Source organism: Esox lucius, chromosome 1, assembly GCF_011004845.1.
Source record: "Esox lucius isolate fEsoLuc1 chromosome 1, fEsoLuc1.pri, whole genome shotgun sequence".
NCBI lineage: Eukaryota > Metazoa > Chordata > Actinopteri > Esociformes > Esocidae > Esox > Esox lucius.
The window spans coordinates 28,272,875-28,295,564 of NC_047569.1; the positions used below are offsets into that span (position 1 = coordinate 28,272,875).

The 22,690-nt window shown below is 39.8% G+C and overlaps 1 protein-coding gene across 1 annotated transcript; it reads right to left on the reverse strand.

Moving 5' to 3' along the window:
• galnt17 (polypeptide N-acetylgalactosaminyltransferase 17) lies at positions 1 to 22,344 on the reverse strand. The gene is made up of 11 exons (XM_010901923.4): positions 21,098 to 22,344; positions 18,461 to 18,644; positions 7,619 to 7,785; positions 6,570 to 6,744; positions 5,951 to 6,148; positions 5,697 to 5,814; positions 5,294 to 5,479; positions 2,853 to 2,990; positions 2,609 to 2,704; positions 669 to 830; positions 1 to 286 (listed from the first exon to the last, which is right to left on the reverse strand). Exons 1-11 carry the CDS (start codon positions 21,333 to 21,335, stop codon positions 152 to 154), a joined length of 1,797 nt encoding a protein of 598 aa, XP_010900225.1. The 5' UTR covers positions 21,336 to 22,344; the 3' UTR covers positions 1 to 151.
• Positions 22,345 to 22,690: the final 346 nt, after the last annotated feature.

Sequence of the window (22,690 nt, forward strand, 5' to 3'; positions counted from 1 at the left end):
TATTTTAAATCAGAAGACTAGCAATTTATTGGAAGACAATCTTGGAAAAGTCCAACTGATAACACCAACTGAATAATATAGTATGACATCTGATACAATTCAGTACAATGACTATATCTTGGCCAAAGAAGAATTGTGTTTCATGCTGTGGCTACTGCTTCACTGTGTTTTTGATGTTCCACCTCTGTCCGGAGCAGGTTTGGAGCACCAAGGCGTGTCCGAAGTAAACGTTGGCCTGTATCACCTCCAGACAGCGGCCCGTGGCTCTGTTTATGATTGAGTCATTCTGGAAAACAAAGTTGGACATTTTCTCAACTAAAGCACTTAACCTGATAGCAATCATACATTGTTTAGAGTAAAAATGCTGATGTAAGATCCTGTTTGGGGGATCTGACCCTAGATCAACACTACTTTGAGATTTTGTTTTTATATTCACTCAGATTATTGTCAGCAGTCGTTTTACATTTCTGTTTCCCAGATCCTCTTTACAGTGTTATTACTAATGCAGCCTTCACAGAGCATTAAAATGTAGTGTAATTACAGTGTTATTACAGATCTACCAGGTATGGCATGTCAGCCTTAAAACGCACAACAGGGTATTTCAAGAAATAAGATATCTACCAGTCATTGTTAAAAAGAGCCAAAATTATGTTTAAAGTGATTCTGACCTGAGAGAAGTGCCACAGAGTAAGCCTGGTGTTTGAAACTTTGTCACAGTTGAGGAGCTGAGGGAAATTGGAGAACTGGTCGTCCATCAGGCAACGCGTTTCTTCCCCGGTACTGCCTAGAGCACCTAGGAAAAACTGTCCCCCCTTGGTGTACCGACCCAACTGGGAGGAAACGCAAAACAGGGGGGAAAAGTTATTTGTTGGAGACTAATGCTAGAGGTTTCAATCAATTTTAATTATCTGTGATATGATCAGAAGTCACTCAAATTATTTTGTCTGCATAATGTACATTTTGACTGTAGATTAAGTTATTTTCTATGTTTGTATGTACAGGAGCAAAGGGCTACAATCTCATAGTGTTTCCATATACATTTGTATGTCCACATTGCTTATGCTGAACAAAAATAAATAAACAAGGATTTTTTTATGATATTAACTTTTTTTATTATTTTGTCCTTTTTTTATTTAGCATTTTTAATTATTGCAATGGTCTTCTGATTCAATTTTCTATGTTTGTATGGTAAGAGAAGGGTTAATACCAAAGACAAAAAAGAATATCCAATCAGAAGTTCTTTGGTGGTCTCTAGGCAGCTCAGGCAGCAAGAATTGGCCCAGGCTAGGACTTCAGAATCTGTACAGAATGCATCAGCCATTCAAATGTATTAGAGCTGCATTTTGGAATGACAGTAGAATCAACCAATCACAGTATGACTCGTAGAGCATTATATAGTGAAGATAATGCCAATTGGGAGATAGACTTATTATAATACTGTTTCCAAAGAAGTTGTGACGCTGTGTAAAATGCAAATAAAAACAGAATGCAATGACGTGCAAATCATTTATAATTATATTTAAATGAAAATAGTACAAAGAACATTTCAAATGTTGAAAAATACATGCCCATTTTGAATTTGATGCCAGCAACATGTTTCAAAAACGTTGGGACTGGTGCGTGTTTACCACTGTGTTACATCACCTCTTCTTTAAACAATACTCTGTAAGTGTTTGGGAACTGAGGAGACCAGCTGCTGTAGTTTTGAAAGTGAAATGTATTCCCAATCTTGCTTGATTGCAGAATGTGGTTTGGCATTGTCTTGCTAACCCTTCCCTGAAAAAAAAGTTATCTGGATGGCATCATATGTTGCTCCAAAACCTATATACACTGAACAAAATTATAAAATGCAACACTTTTGTTTTTGCCCCCATTTATCATGAGCTGAACTCAAAGATCTAAGACTTTCTCTATGTTCACAAAAGGCCTATTTCTCTCTAGACTGATTTGTGAACAATATTTGAGAGAAATAGGCCTTTTGTGTACATAGAGAAAGTCTTAGATCTTTGAGTTCAGCTCATGACAAATGGGGGCAAAAACAAAAGTGTTTGCGTTTATGTGTATATTGTTCAGCATTAATGGTGCCTTCACAGATGTGCAAGTCAACCATGCCATGTGAACAAATGCAGCCCCATACCATCACTGATACTGTCCTTTGAATTGTGCGCCAATATGAAGCCAGATGGTCCCTCTCCTCTTAAGTCCATAGGACATGGCGTCCATGATTCACAAAAATTATTTCAATTTTTGATTTGTTAGACCACAGGAAAGTTTTCCACTTCACCTTGGTCCATCTTTAATGAGCTCAGGCCCAAAGAAGGCATCAGCGGTTCTGGATCTTGTTTATATATGGTTTCTTCTTTGCATGGTTGAGTTTTAACTAGCAGCCACATTTGTGGATGCAGCCACTTACTGTGTTCACAGACATCAAATTAAATGTGGGTATACATTTTTCAAGAAACAATGAAATGTCTTGGTTACAACATTTAATATGTTGTCTTTGTTCTATTTCCTATTGAATATAGGTTTTAAATGATTTGCCCATCATTGAATTCTGTTTTGTTTTTACATTTTACTCAACCTTTTTGGAAACGAGGTGGTAGGTTACCTGAGGACCCATTCCATGACAGGGGTGCAGGGTGGCAGTGTGGTTCACCTTCTCTCCCTGGTCCATACACAGATGTGTGGCCTTACTATTACGGATCTACAGAGGGAGAGGGTGTCAAGAAAGAGATGTTGTGAGGAGAAATGAGCGTGACATTTTCTTATTAGGATGAAACACATTTAGCTGCTAACAGCTTTAAGATTTCCTGAGTGTTTGGTAAAACTGTGTCTTGTAGTCGTTGACTCACCTCCCCGTAAAAGAGTGTGTTGTTGTACCTTCTCATCTCTGGATAGACATTGTCCAGGTACCACTCAAAGTTCTTACATTGCAGAGACTTCCTCAGCGCTACTCTCTGAGAGATGTCCCCGTAGTCTATCCCATGGTTCTGGAACAGGAAGTGGGCGATTACAGTGTGTCCTAAATAACACCCCATACGGCTCTGGTGAAAACTCTGAACGAGATAGGACGTCCGTTTAGGAATTACATAGATGGTGTGTAACTTTTGCAATGAAAGTGATGGTGTAAATATCGTAGTTAGTAAAACCAAGAGATTAATTACAACCAAAAATAATAATAGGTAGGGAAACGTGGAATTTAGACAGGCAAAACTGACTGTGTGTTTAATTGCTGTAGGGATTTATATAGGATTTCTTACTACCTACATTTGCGGGCGGCAATTGTACGTACTATGGAAGTCTCCAGTAGAAGCCATCTTTCAGTTGTACTCTCGTCTAATGATGATGATCGAGGCGATCCAGCCTCTAGGCCACAGGGAGTGCTATAAAACCCACCCCAGGCTTCTCCCTCTCTGGCATTATGTCTACGTATATAACATACTTTAGTAATCAAACATGTGGCAGTTATTGTCCTGAATTCCGTATTATGCAGACCTGTTTATTATAACTGGATACAGTATGTACATCCACCAGTGTTCATAAATGCTTGTTCTATTTACAGTTCGCATCTATTGATGTATTACATGGTTGTAAGAATTCTCCCGTTTTTGAACCACAAACTACAAAAAAACGAGGTGACAAAGAGCATAGGTAATTGGAAGATAAAAGTAGCACTGTCCTGACAGGATGACACTATAGCGTAGTCACCGGAGCGCAACGAAACACTGCAAGGCGACCCTGACTGACATTCATCCCACCAACCCCAGGCGGTACTGAGCCAATTAGTACAGTCCTATGCAGGACTCCAGGGACACAGTGTGAATACTATGACCAGGATTAGAACCCTCGTCGCAAGGATCTAGCTGAAATATGAGGCAGTGACTTTAGTACAATGTCATGCGGGAGTCCTTGAATTAGTTTCAACGTAATTGCTCAAAGAAGCTCTAACTACGAAAACCCAAATTGTCAGCTCACCTCCATTCAAAATAATAATAACCTTTATTTATATAAATAATAAAGAATGCAGCTCAAAGTGATATACATCAATAAAGACAAAGAGATAAAAAAAATGTTTACAGAAATAAAAGTCACAGAAAAAATGCTTATAACCCTTTACTTAAGGCACTTAGGGAATAAAACAGATGCAGTGTCAGATATATCTAGTGAAGGGGTTCATTGAAGCCTAAAGTTAAAAAAATATATATATATTTGAATATGTTCATTCATGACACTTTCCTGATATTGTTGGGTAGTGTGTTCCACATCTTTGGTGCATAGTTAGAAAAGGCTGCATCTCCAATTTTTCTATGAGTGGGGTATTGTGCCCTTAACAGATTAGCAGTTGAAGATCTGAGGGCACTTAGTGGAACATAGGGTTGTAGAGAGTCTGTAAGATAGGCTGGTCCTAGGCCATTATGAGGTTTATAAGCAAGCAGGAGGACCTTAGAATCAATATTGTGGGGAGCTGGGAGCCAATGTAATGATTCCAGAACTGGGGTGATGTTCTGGATGGGTTTAAGCCTCTCTAAAGACTTTCTTGGAAGACCTATGAAGAGGGATAGGATTTGAAGGATCTTACTTTGGCAATATTTCTATGGAGAAAATAAGCAGTTTTGATCACTTTGTTCAGATGAGATTTAAATCTTAGATCAGAGCCTATGATGACAGGCTCTTTACTACAGGAGAGTCAGGTTACCAAGTCTCATACTGATTTTCTCCCTTTTGATTTTGGGGCCAACTAACAGGATTTCCGTTTTAAGAAATTTGCACTCATCCAATTATTTATGGCAATCAGACACCTAGAGAGGGAGTTTAATCCGTCTGTCATCTGGCACTACAGAAATGTATAACTGTGTGTCATCAGCGTAGCTGTGGAAATGGACGTTATGTTCTCTAATGGCATTGCCCAATGGAAGCATGTATAGTGAAAAAAGTAGTCGGGCCAGACAACTTCCTTGTGCAACACCGTATAGTGTGTCATGTTCCTCAGATACATGATCACCAAGACTGACATTGAATCTTCTGCCTGTAACGTAAGATTGAAACCAGCTGAGGGCACTTTCTGAGAGACCAACCCAGTTTTCAAGAGAATCTAAAAGAATATTGTGATCAGTGGTGTTTGAATGCTGCACTCAGGTCAAGAGGACTAGGACTGAGACTTTGTTTGCATCCATGCTAAGTCTTTAATCATTTCCTATTTTGGTTAGAGCTGTTTCTGTGCTGAGATTTGCTCTAAAACCAAATTAGTTCAAGGTAATTGCTCAAACTATGAAAACCCGAACTGTCAGCTCACCTCCATTGGGATGTTCCAGGCCAGGTAGACATGGGACTTGTACTGGTCCATCCAGACCTCAGCCACACGCAGGGCATTACGGCGTGTGCTGGAGGCTATGTTGCTGTGGTAGGGCTTCTTCATTCTGGCAATGTGTGCCACTCTGGAGCATGGCAGCACCTCCATACTGCCCCCACACAGCCAGACCTGGTAGTGCAGGTAGGGAAGTAGTATAAAAAGAAAAGACAAATGTAGATAATCACTTTCAAACCCGATTAAATGATTAGCTCTGCTCTATAGAATTAAAACATATTTGCAAACCATTTCATAGTAGCAGACATGGGTAAAAAATTAAATAATAATGAATACAGAATTCACTATTGACACAGTCAAATGTTTTTCTTTTCTTTGGTGCCACACAAACTTTGATCCCCAGTTCGATGTTCTCTCCTCCGTAGACATCCATGCCAGAGTCTAGAAGGCCCAGGTGCCCAAAGTACTCCCGATTCACCACAAAGGAGCAACCAATCATCGCAGGAGTTCTGAAGGAGGAAAAATGGGGTATATTCTTTCCTTGATTTGAAAATAGGATTCTCAAATGTCTTTTTTTTAGTTGCTCTAAGTGAGTGAATGTGCACGTGAGCGTACTTGTGAATGTGCACGTGAGTGTTGGCCTACCTAATAGGTGCAGAGGTATCCCCTTCATCCCACCACTGTTTGGGAGGGTTAATGTACATGCACCACAGCTCCCAGTTGTAGCCATGGCCAGAGTTTTCATATCGCTCCACCTCAAATGTCTCATGCTTGATGTTATCGATGGAGGGCAGGATGATCCTCTTGTGGTCCTCTTTGATCCTGGTCAGAACGGGCTCAGCCCTGGCACGTGGACACAGATGGTTATGGAGGTTTCTTAACATCTCTGCTCTCCATTTCCCTGCTGTCTCTCTTTAAGCCTCCGAGTCAGTCCCACTGTTTTTCCCAAGTTGGGTTTGTAACTTGTGACTCCACATGGAGAAGCAGATCTCTGTAGTGGGTACTTGTGCTGTGAACGTTTGGACTCTATTCAACTCTACAGTGTTATTACTGGAACTGTGACCTACTTGATATAGCCAAGTTTAACAAGGTCATCAGGATGCTCGAATGTGGTTACAGTTGATTAAAGGCCGTCCACTTACTCGTTTAGTCATGCAGATATGCCCTATGGCTAGTAGCACTATGCAATTAAATAAGTAAATCCCCCTCATTAGGTCAAAGTTTGTGGAAGCCCCTCAAACAATTCACTCACAAACACACTCACCAGGAGGGTGTGAACTCAACGTGGGCGTCGAAGAAGCCTGTCACCTCGCCACTGGCTGCCTTCCACCCCTCGATGCGGGCACGGATGAGTCCCTCTCGCTTCTGGTTCCTTACGATCTTTACCAGGCCAGGGTAGCGTTTGTTTACGTAATCCTCCAACGGCCCTTTCAGTTGCTCTGGGACACAACCAAATACAACTGAGCAAAATCACAGTAACACAATAACGGGTGCAAGCAGGCCACTGCACTGACTCTGAGATTTCCAGTGCTTTCTAACAGTCTGACACCACCATGACCTCTCCAAATGCCTCGTCCTCCCACACAAAACCATGAGGAAATTCATACACGCACAGGTCTCGATATGACACCACAACAGGCCGTGCCACCGTTGCTCAGCCCTGACTACGTTGTGTGGCACCAGGAGCACATGAGACTACAGTGACTACAAGACAGGCTGGTCCAGCAACTCAGCTGCTATTGGACCTCGAAGCCCTGACAGTGTCTTAATGTCATCCTTTACATAAACAAAAACGACATCTTCGTAAAGGTCTGTGTAAACCTTTGACATCCACTGTATGCACTGTAAAGTGTTGACAGTTTTCAACATGTGCCTAATGTTGTTCCAATGCAAATATCTAGATTGATTTATGTGTTATTATTGAGGCAGTTATCTGTGTATACAGTGTCATTTTGTAAATGCCAGATCTCCATGTCAAGACTCATCTGTTTCATATAAAACTGGGCCGGGGGTGATCTGATGTATCACACATAATAACCCACAATCCCCACAACTCCCAACGGTGCCATACAGTCTTTGTCATTCTCGTGTCAACATTGGCACTATCACAACGACATGCCTCAGTAAAAAGACAGACATCTTCTTTTGCTGCTTCACATTATCTTAGCGCTGAGTACAACTTCCATAAACAAAATGTATACTATACATGTATAAACGTATTTTCCTCACCAATTTTACTTTTTGACAAAATAAACTTTCAGCTGTGCGTGTGTGTGTGTGTGTGTGTGTGCACATGTGTGTATTCACCCTCACCGTCATCGCTGCAGTCATCCACCAAGATAATATCTTTAAGGAGGTGTGCTGGAGTATGATTGACAGCTGAGTGAACTGAGCGGAGAATCACTGACAACGCTTCGTTGACAAAGATGAAGATGAGGGAGATGTTTGGAAGATCCCTGGGGAAGCTGGCCTTTTTACACCTAGAAAGACACAACCACACAATTTGCTGTCATAACTAATGTCATAACATCACAGACTCCATATGTTCTTATGATACATAACAGGTAAGGCTAATCGTAGTCCATTTAATATTCAGTAACACTGTATTTGAACCATCCTATACCACAGCACCAGAAAAACATTGGCATGGCAGCATTTGTAATATTCCTTTTTTTTTTTCTTTTACCACCCATTTTCATCATATCCAACTGTAGAGCTGGCATCCATTTTGACAGGCTGTATCACATGTTGGTGTGGAAACTGCACTGGTGCATGATCGTGAGGGGGTGGTACTAACAGTTCATTTTGTCACCCAGGCCAAGCTTCCTGTCATCCAAGACCTCTAACCAGGAACTGCCAGAGGACAGTCCTAATAATAGTTAATGACCACAACTACCTGAAAACAGACCATTCACTCTACCCGTGGTTCTTGACTTTTTTTTTCACCACAGATCGGAGCGCATTAATATTTTTGGAGCCCGGTTCGTTGTGTGTGCTACTACAGAAAAGCCCATCTACCATTTCTGATTTTATAGACCCCAGAGCTTTCACGCATGCACGGCCCGCTTCAATTCCCCTACATAATTTTGATATGATTGAGATTTGGGCTTAAACTCAACCATTCCATGACCCTCCATTTCTTATTTTTGAGCAATTCTGTTGTGGCTTTGCATGTGTGTTTTGGATCACTGTCCTGTTGCAAGATCAACTCGGATCTGTTAAGATTTTCTGGTACAATATGGAACTCATGGTTGACTCAAAGAGGAAAGTTAGCCAGTCAAAAGCAGCCACAAACCATAATGCCACCACCTCCGTGTTTTGCAGTTTGTATCAGACCCTTCTGTTCAAAGGCAGCATTTTGCCAAACATGCATTGCAGCTAAACAACTCCATCTTTGACTCATCTGTCTGGAAATGGATTTGTAACCCCTCCTAGGCACAAGGGCATCAATAATATTTTCTTCTAAGGGCCTCAGATAGGTCTTTTGATTTTTTTCTTTGCTTTTACATTATAGTAAGGGTAGAGTGTCTTAACTTTTTCAGCATTAGGAAACTGCATTTCCGTTTTAATACATTTCTCATCAAACAATGTGGTTGGATTATAGGTCAAACATCCTAATATGGATATGTGTCCAAATTGTAACGTCTGCTCCGCGTGGCGCAGTGGCTCCTCTTCCTATCCAGCGCTCCACCTCGCCAGTGTACTAACCCCCGGCAGGAGAGGGGTGGCAACAGCACCCCGAGGACGCACCTGTTCCCCATCACTGTCTAGTGTAGATATTCTGTTGTTCACCCACTGCTCTTCACGCATTATTGTTTGTTGTTTGATGCTGTGTTGGTGCTGTTGTTATTTGTTGAAAAACATTATTAAACACATTTGACACCCCAACACTGAGAGAAAGTTTTGTCCAGAAACACCAGATGTGCGTTTGGTGTAAAAACAGGGATGGTCATAATGAAAATAACCTAATCCCCATTGTCAAGTATAGTGGTGGGTATGTAATGTTGTGGGGCTATTTTGCTTTCAAATGCCTTGGGAGCCTGGTTAGAATTCATGGCATCAGGTACTCTTTCAAGTAACATTCAAAATCTGTCTGCGTCTGCCAGGAGGCTCAAACTGAGCAGCCAGTGGATCTGCCAGCAGGACACTGATCCAATGTATTCCTCCAGATCCACAGAAAAATTACTTGCCTTGACCACAAGACCAAAGTTTGGCAACTGCCATCCCAGTCCCATAAGGGGTGAGCTGGAAAGGAAGATTCATACAACCCCATTTCCCAAAATATTTGGGACATTGTAAAATGCAAATAAAAAGAGAATTCAATGATGTGCAAGTCATTTAATCCCTATATTTAATTTAAAATAGTACATAGACAACATATCAAATGTTGAAACTGAGAAATGCTATTTTTTCTCAACGAATTATGAAACATTTCTAGTCTTTTGTAGCCCCAGTCCCAGCTTTTTTAAAACGTGTTGCTGGCATCAAATTCAAAGTGGGCATATATTTTTCAAGGAACAATAAAACATTTCAGTTTCAACATTTGATATGTTGTCTTTGTACTATTTTCTATTGAATATAGGGTTTAAATGATTTGCACATCATTGCATTCTGTTTTTCCTTTACATTTTACACTGCATCCCAACTTTTTGGAAAACAGGGTTGTAGATAAAGGGTCTCAGATCCTTTGTTATTTGATCTTCCACATCAGCAAACATTACAGAACATGCAGGAGGTTGCACACAGTATTAAATGTAGGGATGACAATTATCATACCATACATGTCTTGTGGAAAACACATTTCCTGAATAAGGATGTTTTTTCTGTTAACTATTTTAACTCAGATGTTGGATTTCTATCATAATTTGTGTCTAAGAGCAAGTTGATGAAGGTACTGGTACTGGTGCTTATAAATATATATCCACAAAGTTGTCAGTCAAATTTCTGTTATTTAATTTGCTTGTTATCTGTATCACTGTAATCCAATGCAATGGACAACTAGTGGTATAGTCTAGGCCTAGCTTTTCACTGTGGTTAGCTTTTTCACGGTAATATTCAATCTGATGTGGAATTTGATTTAGTTTAGTAAAATATTTTGACCAACACATTAACAAGGTGCTAAGTGCTGTTTTTAGACTGATTTGCTTCATAATTTGTGACCTTGCACCCAATTTCTCTGTCCTTTACATCAAATACTGGCTGCTGGCTCTGTGCATGTCTTGACCAATTTGACTCAAGGAAATCACAGTTTACACAAACCGGGCGCCCTCTCCACTTTTCTCTGGTGGCCTATTTATTTAGCAAGCATGATAACATATTACTCCCCGACAGCCCCAAACAAACAAACAAAAATGTAGCAGCCTACAACTGAACTGACAACTCTTCAAATTCAATACATATCACAAGTAAATCCTTAACATCAAAATGACTGGAATTCTGATAAAAATTCACTTAGTACTACAGTAGAGTGCTGACGTTGCCCACACCACAGCAGGGAATACAAATGCATGTAAATGTGCAGGTTATTCCAAAAATGAAACTAAAAGTTGATTTATCTAGGTCACTAGAGACTACAGGGACTTCAAGAGTTAACTAACTCAGACAACAGGATTGCAGACTCATGTTTTTATATTTTTTTAATATGATATGAATATGCTGGAAACCATTGTAGAAGAACACAAGGAATAATGGGACTTGAGTCCAGTCAACCTGACACAGGAGGTACTGTAGTACATATGTCCCTATTTGGAAACAATCAATTGTCTAATAAACCACTTTGTGTGAATAACGTTTTAATTGTGTGTCAAATCACCAGCATGCAACCGATTCCTTTACAACAGAGCCCCCAAACCTTTACAACAGAGCCCCCAAACCTTTACAACAGAGCCCCCAAACCTTTACAACAGAGCTCCCAAACCTGTACAACAGAGCCCCCAAACCTTTACAACAGAGCCCCCAAACCTTTTTCAGTTACTGTACCCCCCAAACGACTGTGCACTGCTTGGAGTACTCCTGAAGTACCCCCTCATTTTATTTTCACTACTAAGCCTATGGTGTAATGGGTGTTTTCAAGTACCCCCTGTGGAGAGGCCAAGTACCCCCGGTTGGGAACCACTGCCTTACAGGACCAATGTACACAAAGAAATATGAAGAAAATACAAAAAATCTGTCCCCTTACAATGACTTCTGCAGTTTAGGCTACTGCAGCATTTCTCAAAACCCGGAGTCAAATGCCTAACGGTTCATAGCATATCCGTCATGAAAAAGTCCCACTGATTACATTGACACTTCCTTCATTGAAATGGAGTTACACCTATAAACACCCAGATTAGCCCACACAAATTTGACCGTAGCTTTTGAATGGTTTGAGCTATCAGCTATTGTGACCCCTTAAATTACTGGTATCACTCTCATGAAGACAGATGTTCTCTGTTCCACCCTAATGTCACCTAAAATAGAAAATGAAATTGCTTGATGGACCATGTTATACTTCTGTTAAAACAATGTGTTAGGGTAGTAGATATCATACTTGACTTTGAGTCCAAGAAAAGCGCTATAAAAATAAAATGTATTATTATTATTATTATACCAAGTCTTCCCCAGAGGAATCTTTTAGAAACTCCACGCTGTTGTACACTATATACATTGCACACTGTATACAAAAAAAAGAATTAAAAGTATATGCCATTCTGCAGACATTCACTGTGAGCAACCAGCACCGTGGTGCCACACCATGGCCACCAACTGAACACATTGGACAAAAACTGAAAAGAAAATATAGATAATGTTTATAATGACAATAAGCTTAAATCAAAGACATTTTTAAAGAAAGAAAATAAACAAGATTCCATAGAAAATTTGAGCTCACTATCCTTTTATCCTTACAGGAAACAAAAATTCCTATGATTGTGAGTAGGAAGTGGTTGAATGAAAAATGCATTTGCCTCACAACGCAAATGCTCCTACCAACATGCTCTTGAGCTAAAACAAACTTCAAGACAGGCCTAGAAGATGGAAAGAGATGAGAAGCAAGGATACATATCGAAGAGTTATTAAAAACTCAATAACATGATGCTGATGAGGGATGTAGAGCAGCAAAGGAAGCCATTTGGATCTATAAGGACTAAGCCAGGCACAGCTTTCCTCACTTCCTCTCATTAAGGTTGGCTCTTGTTATAACAAAAGCTGCAGTAAAAATAGGCCTGCTATTTCTCTCTCCCACTGTGCGAGGCTTGGAAGATGGTTTGTGTGTGTGTGTGTGTGTGTGTGTGTGTGTGCGCGTGCCTGTGCGCGTGCCTGTGCACGTGTGGGTGCGCATGCTGGGCAAAATGATTGATTCTGGGAAACAGGTAGACATTTGGTTCTAGAGTTTAACTCTGCCAACAAACATCAGCTCATCATCTGGGATATTGTCTTACAATCATAACATACAGAAGACATTTGAAGAAAATGCATCTTATGTGGCAGCAATCAACTTGGAAACCTATATATGAACATTGGTTAGTTCTAAAGCTCACAAATAATCTCACGTGTGAGAAGACATCAGATTCTGCTACCAATAGCTGCCTGTCTGTGGTAGAAATTCATGCATTTTTACTGTGGACATCTGATGCTAATTCTGCCAATTTAAGGCATTATTGCATTCTATATTTTTGGTAAGAGAAAAATGTTCAGAAAAATATAGAAATTAGAAAAAAGTACTAATTAGTAAGTAAGAGGGGGCAGACTTATCTAGACCATCTGATTAGCCAATCGGTCCCCATCGAAGATTAAACCTACAGCTTGTGTTGCAAGCACAATGCTTTACCACCTGAGCCAAACAAGACCTATAGAGGTCACTGAAGTTGTTGAACAATCCTTCGTTAACTGCTCCAATCAGGTATCTTGTAAAATGTTGCTCTGTACTAAAAAAGCTGATTGATTACAAATGTAAATGTACAGTACAGTATGGGGACTGGAACCTTGGTATCATTATTGCATGCAAAGGATGTGACCAAATGGACAAAATCTTATTGCTGAAAAACTTTGAACACATAGTAATTGTTTGATTTCAAATATACACTTTGAGTATACAGCTGAAAGAAAAACATATTACATTCAAAATTATGAAGGGCCCTGTAGCTCATTACCAGAGTTGTTTTGAGTGTTTTCTAGCTACTTTGTAGCTTTGACAAGAATGCATCATCAAATACTGGCACCCTACACCTACTACAGACCTAGACATAGAAAAGTAAAACTACAAATTGATACATACAAATTATCCTTCAACTGGCCAAACATACCTATTTTATCAAAACTACTTTGACAACATCTGTTGGTTTATGCCGATCTTAGTATGGATTGTTCTAAATTTAAACATCTGTAAATGTTTATTCTGCCTCACTGTATATAACTATATATTTTGACGGTCTCTATACAGTGAAAAATGTGAGAATGTGAGAAATGAGACTGTGATGGCCACTCCAGAACCTTCACCTTTTTCTGCTGTAACCACTGGAGGGTCAACTTGGCCTTGTGCTTAGGGTCATTGTCCTGCTGGAAAGTCCAAGTGTGTCCCATGCGCAGCTTTCATGCAAAATAATGCAAATTCTCTGCCAGTATTTTTCTGATAACATGCTGCATTCATATAGCCATCGGTTTTCACAATATTCCATGTGCCTTTAGAGCTCACACACCCCAACAAATCAGTGAGCCACCACCATGCTTCACAGTGGGGATGGTATTCTGTTCACTATAGGTCTTGTTGACCCCTCTCCAAACATAGCACTTATGGTTGTGACCATAAAGCTCTATTTTGGTCTCCTCCAAATTACAGTGTCCCAGAAGCTGTGAGGTGTGTCAAGGTGTTGTGAGGCATATTGTAACTGGGCTTTTTTGTGACATTGGCGCAGTAAAGGCTTCTTTCTGGCAACTTGACCATTCAGCTAATTTTTGTTCAAGTATCGTCGTATTGTGCTCCCTGAAACAACCACACCGTCTTTTTCCAGAGCAGCCTGTATTTCTCCTGAGGTGACCTGTGTATTTTTCTTTGTATCCCGAACAACTCTTCTGGCATTTTTGGCTGAAATCTTTCTTCGTCTACCTGACCTTGGCTTGGTATCAAGAGAATTTTCCACGTATTTATAAGTGATTGTTACAGTAGTGACTGGCATTTGCAATGCTTTCCATATCTTTTTATATCCTTTTCCAACTTTATAAAGTGCCATTACCTTGTTACGCAGGTCTTTTGACAGTTATTTTCTGCTCCCCATGGCTCAGTTTCTGGCCTGCTCAGTGCATCCACATGAGAGCTTACAAACTCATTGACTATTTATACACAATGTAAAAAGTCACAGGTGTGGGAAATGTACCTTTAATTGCTATTTTCACCTGTGTGTGCCACCTTGTGTGTCTGTAACAAGGCCAAATATTCAAGGGTATGTAGACTTCTGATCAGGGCCATTTGGGTGATTTCTGTTATCATTATGATTTAAAAAGGAGCCAAATAACTATGTGATAATAAATAGTTTCATATGATCGCTATCCTTAGATAAGCTTTTTTGTCAGTCATATTTTCAAAATCAATGCCAAAATTGTACAATTTCTGCCAGGGTATGCAAACTTATGAGCAAAACTGTACTGGAAATTGGCTGTTAAACTTCCCGCAAGTAACATGGGACAGTATAAATTGAATTAAAGTTTGTTGGACAATAGCAACTTTGCTTTGTAGTTGAAACCTCTTAAAGGGAAAGAATAAAAAACGCTGTGTTTTTCAAACTTGGCACATTCATGGGAATTAAATGAGTAAAATCCCATATGAAGTGTGAGAAACACATAAACAACAAAAACACTGCGAAAAGCCTCCAACAAACACCCGGCATTTCTCAGATTTGTTTGGTTGTATCGCCGACAGCAGTCCTGCGAAGTAAAGCCATTAACATTATTGATAGCAGTTGGCTTACTGCTCTAACAACAGAGGGTACTTCAGTCAAACTGGTGTCCCTGCGATTGCCACATTTTGAGACATTGCAGTGGAGTAAAGTTTCTCAGCCCACAGGAGGCCCCCAACGGCCTGGAGGCCCCCCAAGCAGTTGCCTGCCTTACCTGTTCACAAGCTACCCGTCTGGTTCTATGAATCTGAATCTACAATGTCCATGTTGTCTGCAGCGCAATAAGCATGTTTTGGTGATAAGAGAATGACCGGCATATAACTCTGGTTCACATGTACGTATAGAACCGTGGGGAGCGTACCGAACGGTTTGATAACATACCACGTGCATTGTATCCATAGAAAGATGGGGCAGATTTTGCCGACCAGTGGCATGTGTATAGTCTCTAAGTGGACCCTCGCAATGGTGATGTGGTGACAATATACAAACTTTGGAGGTTTGGTTGTGTTGTATGTCTTGACTTCTGCCGATCCCGTACCGAGGGCAGTAATAGCATTGTTGCTGCGAAAGCAGGTGCTCCGTGTTGGTACCTCAGACAGAGGCTTGTGTAATTGGTAACGCTGCAACTTCCGAGTGCCTGAGATGGACATTCCTGTTCTGGACTTTCTTATTCGCGAACCACCATTTGTGTACTGTGATGCAGCTGTCCTGTAACTGTCTCATTCTGTTAGTGACTACTAGATGGAAGATCATTTCTCAGTTTGTTTTTGAATTTTGCTATGTTCCTGTTATTGGTAATGAACATTCTCAGGCATTGCTCAACACTACTTCCTGTAAAACTGGCGGAGAATGTGGGCAGAACACCGCTGATGGACTGAATGAAGAGCGTGCTGTTGTGGACACTCATCGAGATGGAAGAAGTCTTCTTTAAGCTGACCCAAATGGCCATCCAGCAACAGCAGCTGACAGGCCAGTAGACAAGTCACTCGAAATCCATAGAAACCTGGATGCCCAGTGGGAGGGCGGGGGCTCCCCTCATCAGCCCAAACCCGGACATTGATGACAGACCGCCCCCTTACTGCTCACCAAGCTCACATCCCATGATGACGTGGAATACTACCTGCAAGCTTTTGAGCTGGTGGTAGTTTGAGAGGGAGGGCTGGGAGCATAACAAGCGGACCTGGATCCTGGACCCAGAAAAGTGTTAAGGATCATGTATACATTTTATTATGACTTGTTTTGGACAGTGATTAATATATATTTATAAAATCAGAAAGACTCCAGTGGGCTTTTAAGTTCAGACAACCTGGAGAGCCCAGTGATTTGGATAGACACGCTCACACAGATATCTCATGATTAAATCAAAGGAAACTGGTGAGTTGCAGGAACTTCACTTAAAAATGTAAACCCTTTCTCACCCCATGGCAAAATTAGTAAAATTGGATGACGTTAGTTTTAAAATTGCTAAATCTTTCACACCCCATGGCAAAATTAGTAGAACTGGATGACGTTAGTTTTCAAATTGCTAAATCTTTCTGCCTCATGGCAAAATGTGAAGTATTGCAGATTTTGTTTTTAATTGCACTAGAGAGATGGCACATTAAATGTTAATCAGTTTTAGAGCTCTAACTCCTAGTTTTTTCTGCTACAGGGCATAAAGTAAGACATCCAAGAAACAAGGTTCCCATTCTGGTAAGTAGCTAGATACGGTTACCATCCAAAAACATACGCACAAAAATATACCAGAGAAACCATTGTACTCTGTTACCAAGCAAAGTGGCATCAAACCCGGCCTGCATCATGGTCCTCTTTGATCTTAAATCAGAAATGCGATGACATGAGGGTGTGGATCCCTCATCTCGTAAGGTGTCTGTGTATCTGTGTGAGTGTGTGTGTGCAGCAGTGAGTGAGTGTACTTATTCCTGTTGCCTGCAGCTGCATACGGGTGTATCACAGCAGGTGGTACAGCAGAGCAGAGCTGGGCCGAGGGTGTTCTCAACATTGTGTTTCAAATGAGGGCTGCCTGAGTGTCATCAGCCAACCATCACAGTATTTGGGAATGGAAATACTTTTTTTTAAGTCCCTTTTCTAGAAAATCGGCAGATTAAGTGTATAAACAGATAATATGTGTGTTTATACAAAATATTCTGTTACACTTTACTTGAAGTGTAGTGTCATAACATGGTCAAAGCTCCATCATAACATGTTATGTCAGCTGACAAAACATGTCTAATCCTGTCATAACATGGTCACGACACTGTAATGACATACATTTCGGGAATATTATGACATATATAGCGTTTTTATGACTGGTTATGACAACTACTCAAGTCTGTCAAAAATAAAACACCATTCTGACACCAGACTTTTATAAACAGTATTTTAATGACTGGGATGTGGCCTATCCCAAACCTATCTGGTTTGGGATAGGCCTACAAACCAGATAGGCCTATCACCTAGCTGTACATGCCCTTATGTTTGTCATTAGTCACAAAGAGGATGTCATGACCTGCTCCAGAAATCTACTACTGCTGGAATTCCAGTCATGAGAAACAAAGCATTGTTGCACTTCATGCATAATTATATTGATATATATTCATTTATAATGAAATGTAAAACCTAAAGACACTGTTAATAAGAAGGCTGGTGTTACAGAATAGCAACTTTGTTTGAACATGCACATGTACTACTATATTTCTGCGGACCAGGTAACCTCATGAGTGCAGTGAACTGCAAATCCTGAATAGTGAGGACATTTTACCGGCCTACTAAATTGCTTTTTTAGACTTGGTGTTAAGATTGGGATTAAAATGGGGTTTTAGTGGTTAAGGTTAGGGTTCTAAAAAGATAGCACTTTGAATAGAAATCAATTGTGATCCCAAAAACGTTTTCACAAGTATAGGGATTAGGTTACAATATTTTAGGGTTGGGTGGTTTTAGTAACATTGCCTTTCTAAATGCATTACTAAGTAGGATCAAAACTTAAACATCTGCTGTCCTAGCTGTCATCCTTAGGAATCTCCAATCGGGGCAAAAACCCAGTAGCAGTATAAGAACCAGAGTAACATAAAATGGCATGTTTATCATTTAAGATTCAAATAATTATTTGGCTGAGAACCAGAGAGGGGTATCAAGCAACAGATACATTTTGCATGCACTCACAAACTAATGCTTTCAGGATGCAACTTGCCATTTACAAACCAAAATGTGATGTTTCGACACAGTCCTGTGTCACTAAAAGCCAAAGTGTGTGTACTATATAGAGAAATGGGTGTGAGAAACTTACTTGCTTGGCCGGTAGTCTGGTATGGACCGGTCCAGTGATATCTTTTTGCTGAGGTAAGCATTGTATCCATACTTCTCCCTTAGGACTTTGGCATCGGCCTCCTCTGATGGGGCTAGTGTGGCGGCGAGTCCCCCATTACCTCGTCCCCCAAAGCCCTCAATCAGACCCAGGGACTTTGACAGACCTGGAGTTCACACAGTCAAGAGAAAGTCACTAGGCTATAACACATTTTATTATAGAATTACAAAAGGTTGTAGGGCATGTCCAAAACGGCACACTGTTCCACATGCGTTGCACACAACTTTTGTATAAAGCTCTATGAAGCCAAGGCAAAGGTATCACATTCAGAATAATCTCAGTGATAGATCCCAGGCTATTATTCCACATGAGATTAAATATTTATTGTTTGCAGTTCAAAAAGGAGTTCCACAAGGTTCAATTCTGGGTCCTTCATTGATCAGTTTGTCAATAAATTATATTTGTGACTCTGAAAAACTGTAGATTTCCTTTTATGCTGATGACACAGCACTGTATGCAACAAAACCATCTGCAGTCCTATTTTCACCTGCTACAAAATTCACTTACAAACATTAGTCTGGTGCTAAAAGTAAAACTAAGTACAGTATATGCTATTTTCAAGGTCCCTAAATCTTGCATTGGCTGATGTCAAAGTTACTATCTTCTATGGTTCTGTTACAGAACTTGGTCCAACCTACAAAATCCTAGGGATTTGGTTAGATGATACTCACTTTTACAGTTTTGCACAATTGCTACCACTACCAGTACTACATTTTACCAAAAATATAAATACTTTTTAAAAATGTCAAACCAAATTGACAAAACCCCAGACGTCTCACACAAAAGTTAACACTATACTCAAAACCATATCATCTGGCATATAAATTAACTTTTCCCTCAAAAGACAGTCACAAAAGCATCAAATGCAATGACACTGCTGAATACCCACTGCATACTGGTGAGTGGAATTGAAAACACTATTATAAAGACGTATTAATGAATTATTATCCAAAATGTGTTGCCGAACTCACCCTATGAGTTCTGTATTTTGAATGATATGACAGACTGTACATTTTGTCTAGAGAGAATGCAGTAACTAACCTATTTTCACCCATTTAAAGTCCAGACAATTGATGGAATAGCGAATCAGCTCAGGTCTGGCTGTGTCCTCAGTGCAACTTCCTTGATTGTCATAACATGTTGAAGAACATGTTCAAGTACAATGTCACAAATCTCATTAGAAATAATTGTTATTTTTTTCTCATCTTCTCTCTTGTCCACCTAATCCAATTCTTCATCTACCTCTTTCTCTGATGTTTTCATTCATTGATCCAAAACAGAGACAAGCTTACCTGTCACACTTTTTAATTAATGCCAACATCCTCAGTTCTTGTTGACAACATTGTGCTTGTTAGTGTTTACACCAAGAAATATTGTGGAAATTGTTAGAATTGAAGTTGTGTTGTTGAATGATAGTGATTGCTACAACATTATGACAATTTCACTTTACTAAAAGCAATGTGTGTAGTGTTTTGCAAAAAGGTGTGAATGGAAGAGTTTTGAAAACAAGTGGGTAGTGCTTGTTGGTTAGATAAATGGTTTTGTGTATATTTGTTTAGTGAACAGGTTTTATTTTAACAGCAATTGTGAAAAACTGTAGAACACTAATTGCAGAATTGATGAAAAATCTTAAGATCAACATTTTTAAAGACACAAATCATTACTGTGATCTCAGCACAAAAATTGTCCTGGACCCTTTTATGCCAGTGCTTGTCTATTGTGATGTGTTATATGTGTGTATTGATCGGTATTGATACCTTTGGATGCAGTCTATCGTGTAGAATTGTGTTTTACTAATGGGGAAAACTGTCACACTTATACAGTCATTGTCTTTTATACAGTTCAATTGCCTGGGACTCCCTGACTTCCAGAAGGGCTAGAAACATTTGTAAATGTTTCTATATAAGGTTGTACTGCAGAAACTTCCATAATATCCTACCTCAAAAACAAACTTAAAACCTGCAATTATCAAACATGTTCTCAAGTCCAGCTTGTCCTACAGAACGGCTTTCGACAATTGTGCTCCCCTATCATGGAATGCAAAGTAAAAAAACATTTATTAGGACAGTGTCAAACACATTAAAATATTTATATTATCCCAAGTATGTTTTTGTTTGGTTAAAGAGTTAAATAGTGTTGCTGTTTGGAAGGATGTTGTAGAATGGGTTGGTTGCAAGTTCAAATCCATGGAGGTAATTTTATTCTAAACTTAAACCTTACATAAATCCCAGTAGTGTGATATCTGACTTAAACAGTAACCTTTTTCTAACCTTAACCCAAACCTAACCTTAAACTTTATCCCAGTACCGCAATGTCTAGCCTTAACCGGAGTTACATAACCATAACCATAACCCTAATTAGCAACATATACATTTTTGTAAATATATTATACGTTTTAGAACAAATGATCCCTCTTTTTCAAATTTGAAGGATTATACGTTTTTGTACCACATTGTAAAGTATCCTAAAGTAACTTAATACGTTATACGATTTTTCCTGTCAGATATATGTAAACTATGTTACGTATTCCCCTGAGACCAGGTTGTTGGAAAGTCATACCATTGAGCTGTCTGTAGACCACGTCCTCCAGTGACCCGAGTCTCCTCAGTAATACTTCATGACTGATGCTGGAACCTTGAGCCGTGCCGTTAGAGCGTGACTGTCGTTTCACATCGTCCTGATCGACGGCTTTTGTTATACGGGTGTGGGTGCACTTGGTCCAAAAAGTCATGAACCCCGCAACCGCAATCACGTTCAGCACCAATAACACTCTCCATCTTCTGAACACAAAAGCCATTAAATTCTTTGATGTCCGTGATCCAAATAACGGTATTGTGGGATAGATTCAGGACTAATTCAGTCATCCGCGTTGCTATCCGCAAGGTTCAAGGTAGTTATGTGTTGATGAAAACATAAGCGAGCTTCCACCTATAAAGCCAGGTGCTACAAACCATTAATTACAATCAAATTGAACTTCAGTGTGCGCATTTACGGTTTCTATCTGCTGGACGTCTAACAAAGAAACTAAACTGAAACATATTTTATGTGATATATTTTATAAGTTTGTCGTTCATATTGTTTACAGTAACGTAGACTAATTACAAGATATCACTATTTTGCTTGAATCACTTAGCGTACCATTTCGCATTAGAGCATTTTTAGGCTGCGTTTTCCTTCGGGGTAATTTTGGAGCCTGGACATATGCTCTCATCCTTTCTTCTCTGTATAAAATGCATGTCTGGATAGAATATCATGCGTAGAAAATGTTAGACAAAGCAGTAGCATATCCTCAGCTTTCAAGAGTCCGTATTCTTAAATATTTAAAGAGCTTTTTCAAGTCTTTCTTTCAGCAGAAGTGCTATGATGCGGAGAACTGAATGCGTTACCACCGAGCCTCTGCCTGTCTTCCGCGGATCTTTTAAATCATAGCAGATAAATACTGCCCACATCAAACGCATATCCCATGCTTAAGCATTCTCTGTACAGCGTCGATCCTCCACATGTAGAAAAAAAATATAACTGTGAGGTGGTATGAGCGGTGCATCGCACGCAGAGACTGCAGCACAGCCAGCCAGGATAAAATATAACTGTCCGCAGACGTAGCTTCCCAGATGAAAACCCTTCAAATGCAGCATAGAAATGTGAATGAAATCAGAGGATGTCTGTTTTACATTCTTGCTATTGCATATAACGCAAATCGTTTTCTCCACTCTAGCCTTATTCTCCCCGTTTTCTTGTTTATTTTGTCTGGTATTTTTACGGTAATTCATTTAATTCGTCCTATATGGGTTCCATGGCGCTTTATAAGGGTGTGCAGGAAAACACGGAGTGGAAATTCCCAGGAACAGATTATTTTGATATAAACCTGGTTAGTGGGGTAGAGTAGATGATCAAACAGTGTAGTAAAAAGCAGTTTGTGGATTCAGGCAGTTGAGGATTAGTTAACCCCTATCATTTATGGTGCATTCAAATGTACATACTAGTCAATTAGTAGCCGCTCTTACCCAGAGCGACTTGCTATAACAATTTGGGTTAAGTGCTTTGCTCAATGGCACAAAACCTGTTTTTCTGCCACATCAACGATATTTCTACCCCAGAACTGTTATGGACAGATACATATAAATTAGTGGTGTTTGGATCACAAAGAAGAAC

Excerpts from the sequence above, each read along its gene's own strand:
- galnt17 (XM_010901923.4), bottom strand. The coding sequence starts at position 21,335 with ATGGCTTTTGTGTTCAGAAGATGGAGAGTGTTATTGGTGCTGAACGTG. Across the intron at positions 5,815-5,950 it reads GATACCTCTGCACCTATTAG|AACTCCTGCGATGATTGGTT; the intron begins GTAGGCCAACAC and ends TTCCTCCTTCAG. Across the intron at positions 2,705-2,852 it reads ACACACTCTTTTACGGGGAG|ATCCGTAATAGTAAGGCCAC; the intron begins GTGAGTCAACGA and ends CTCCCTCTGTAG.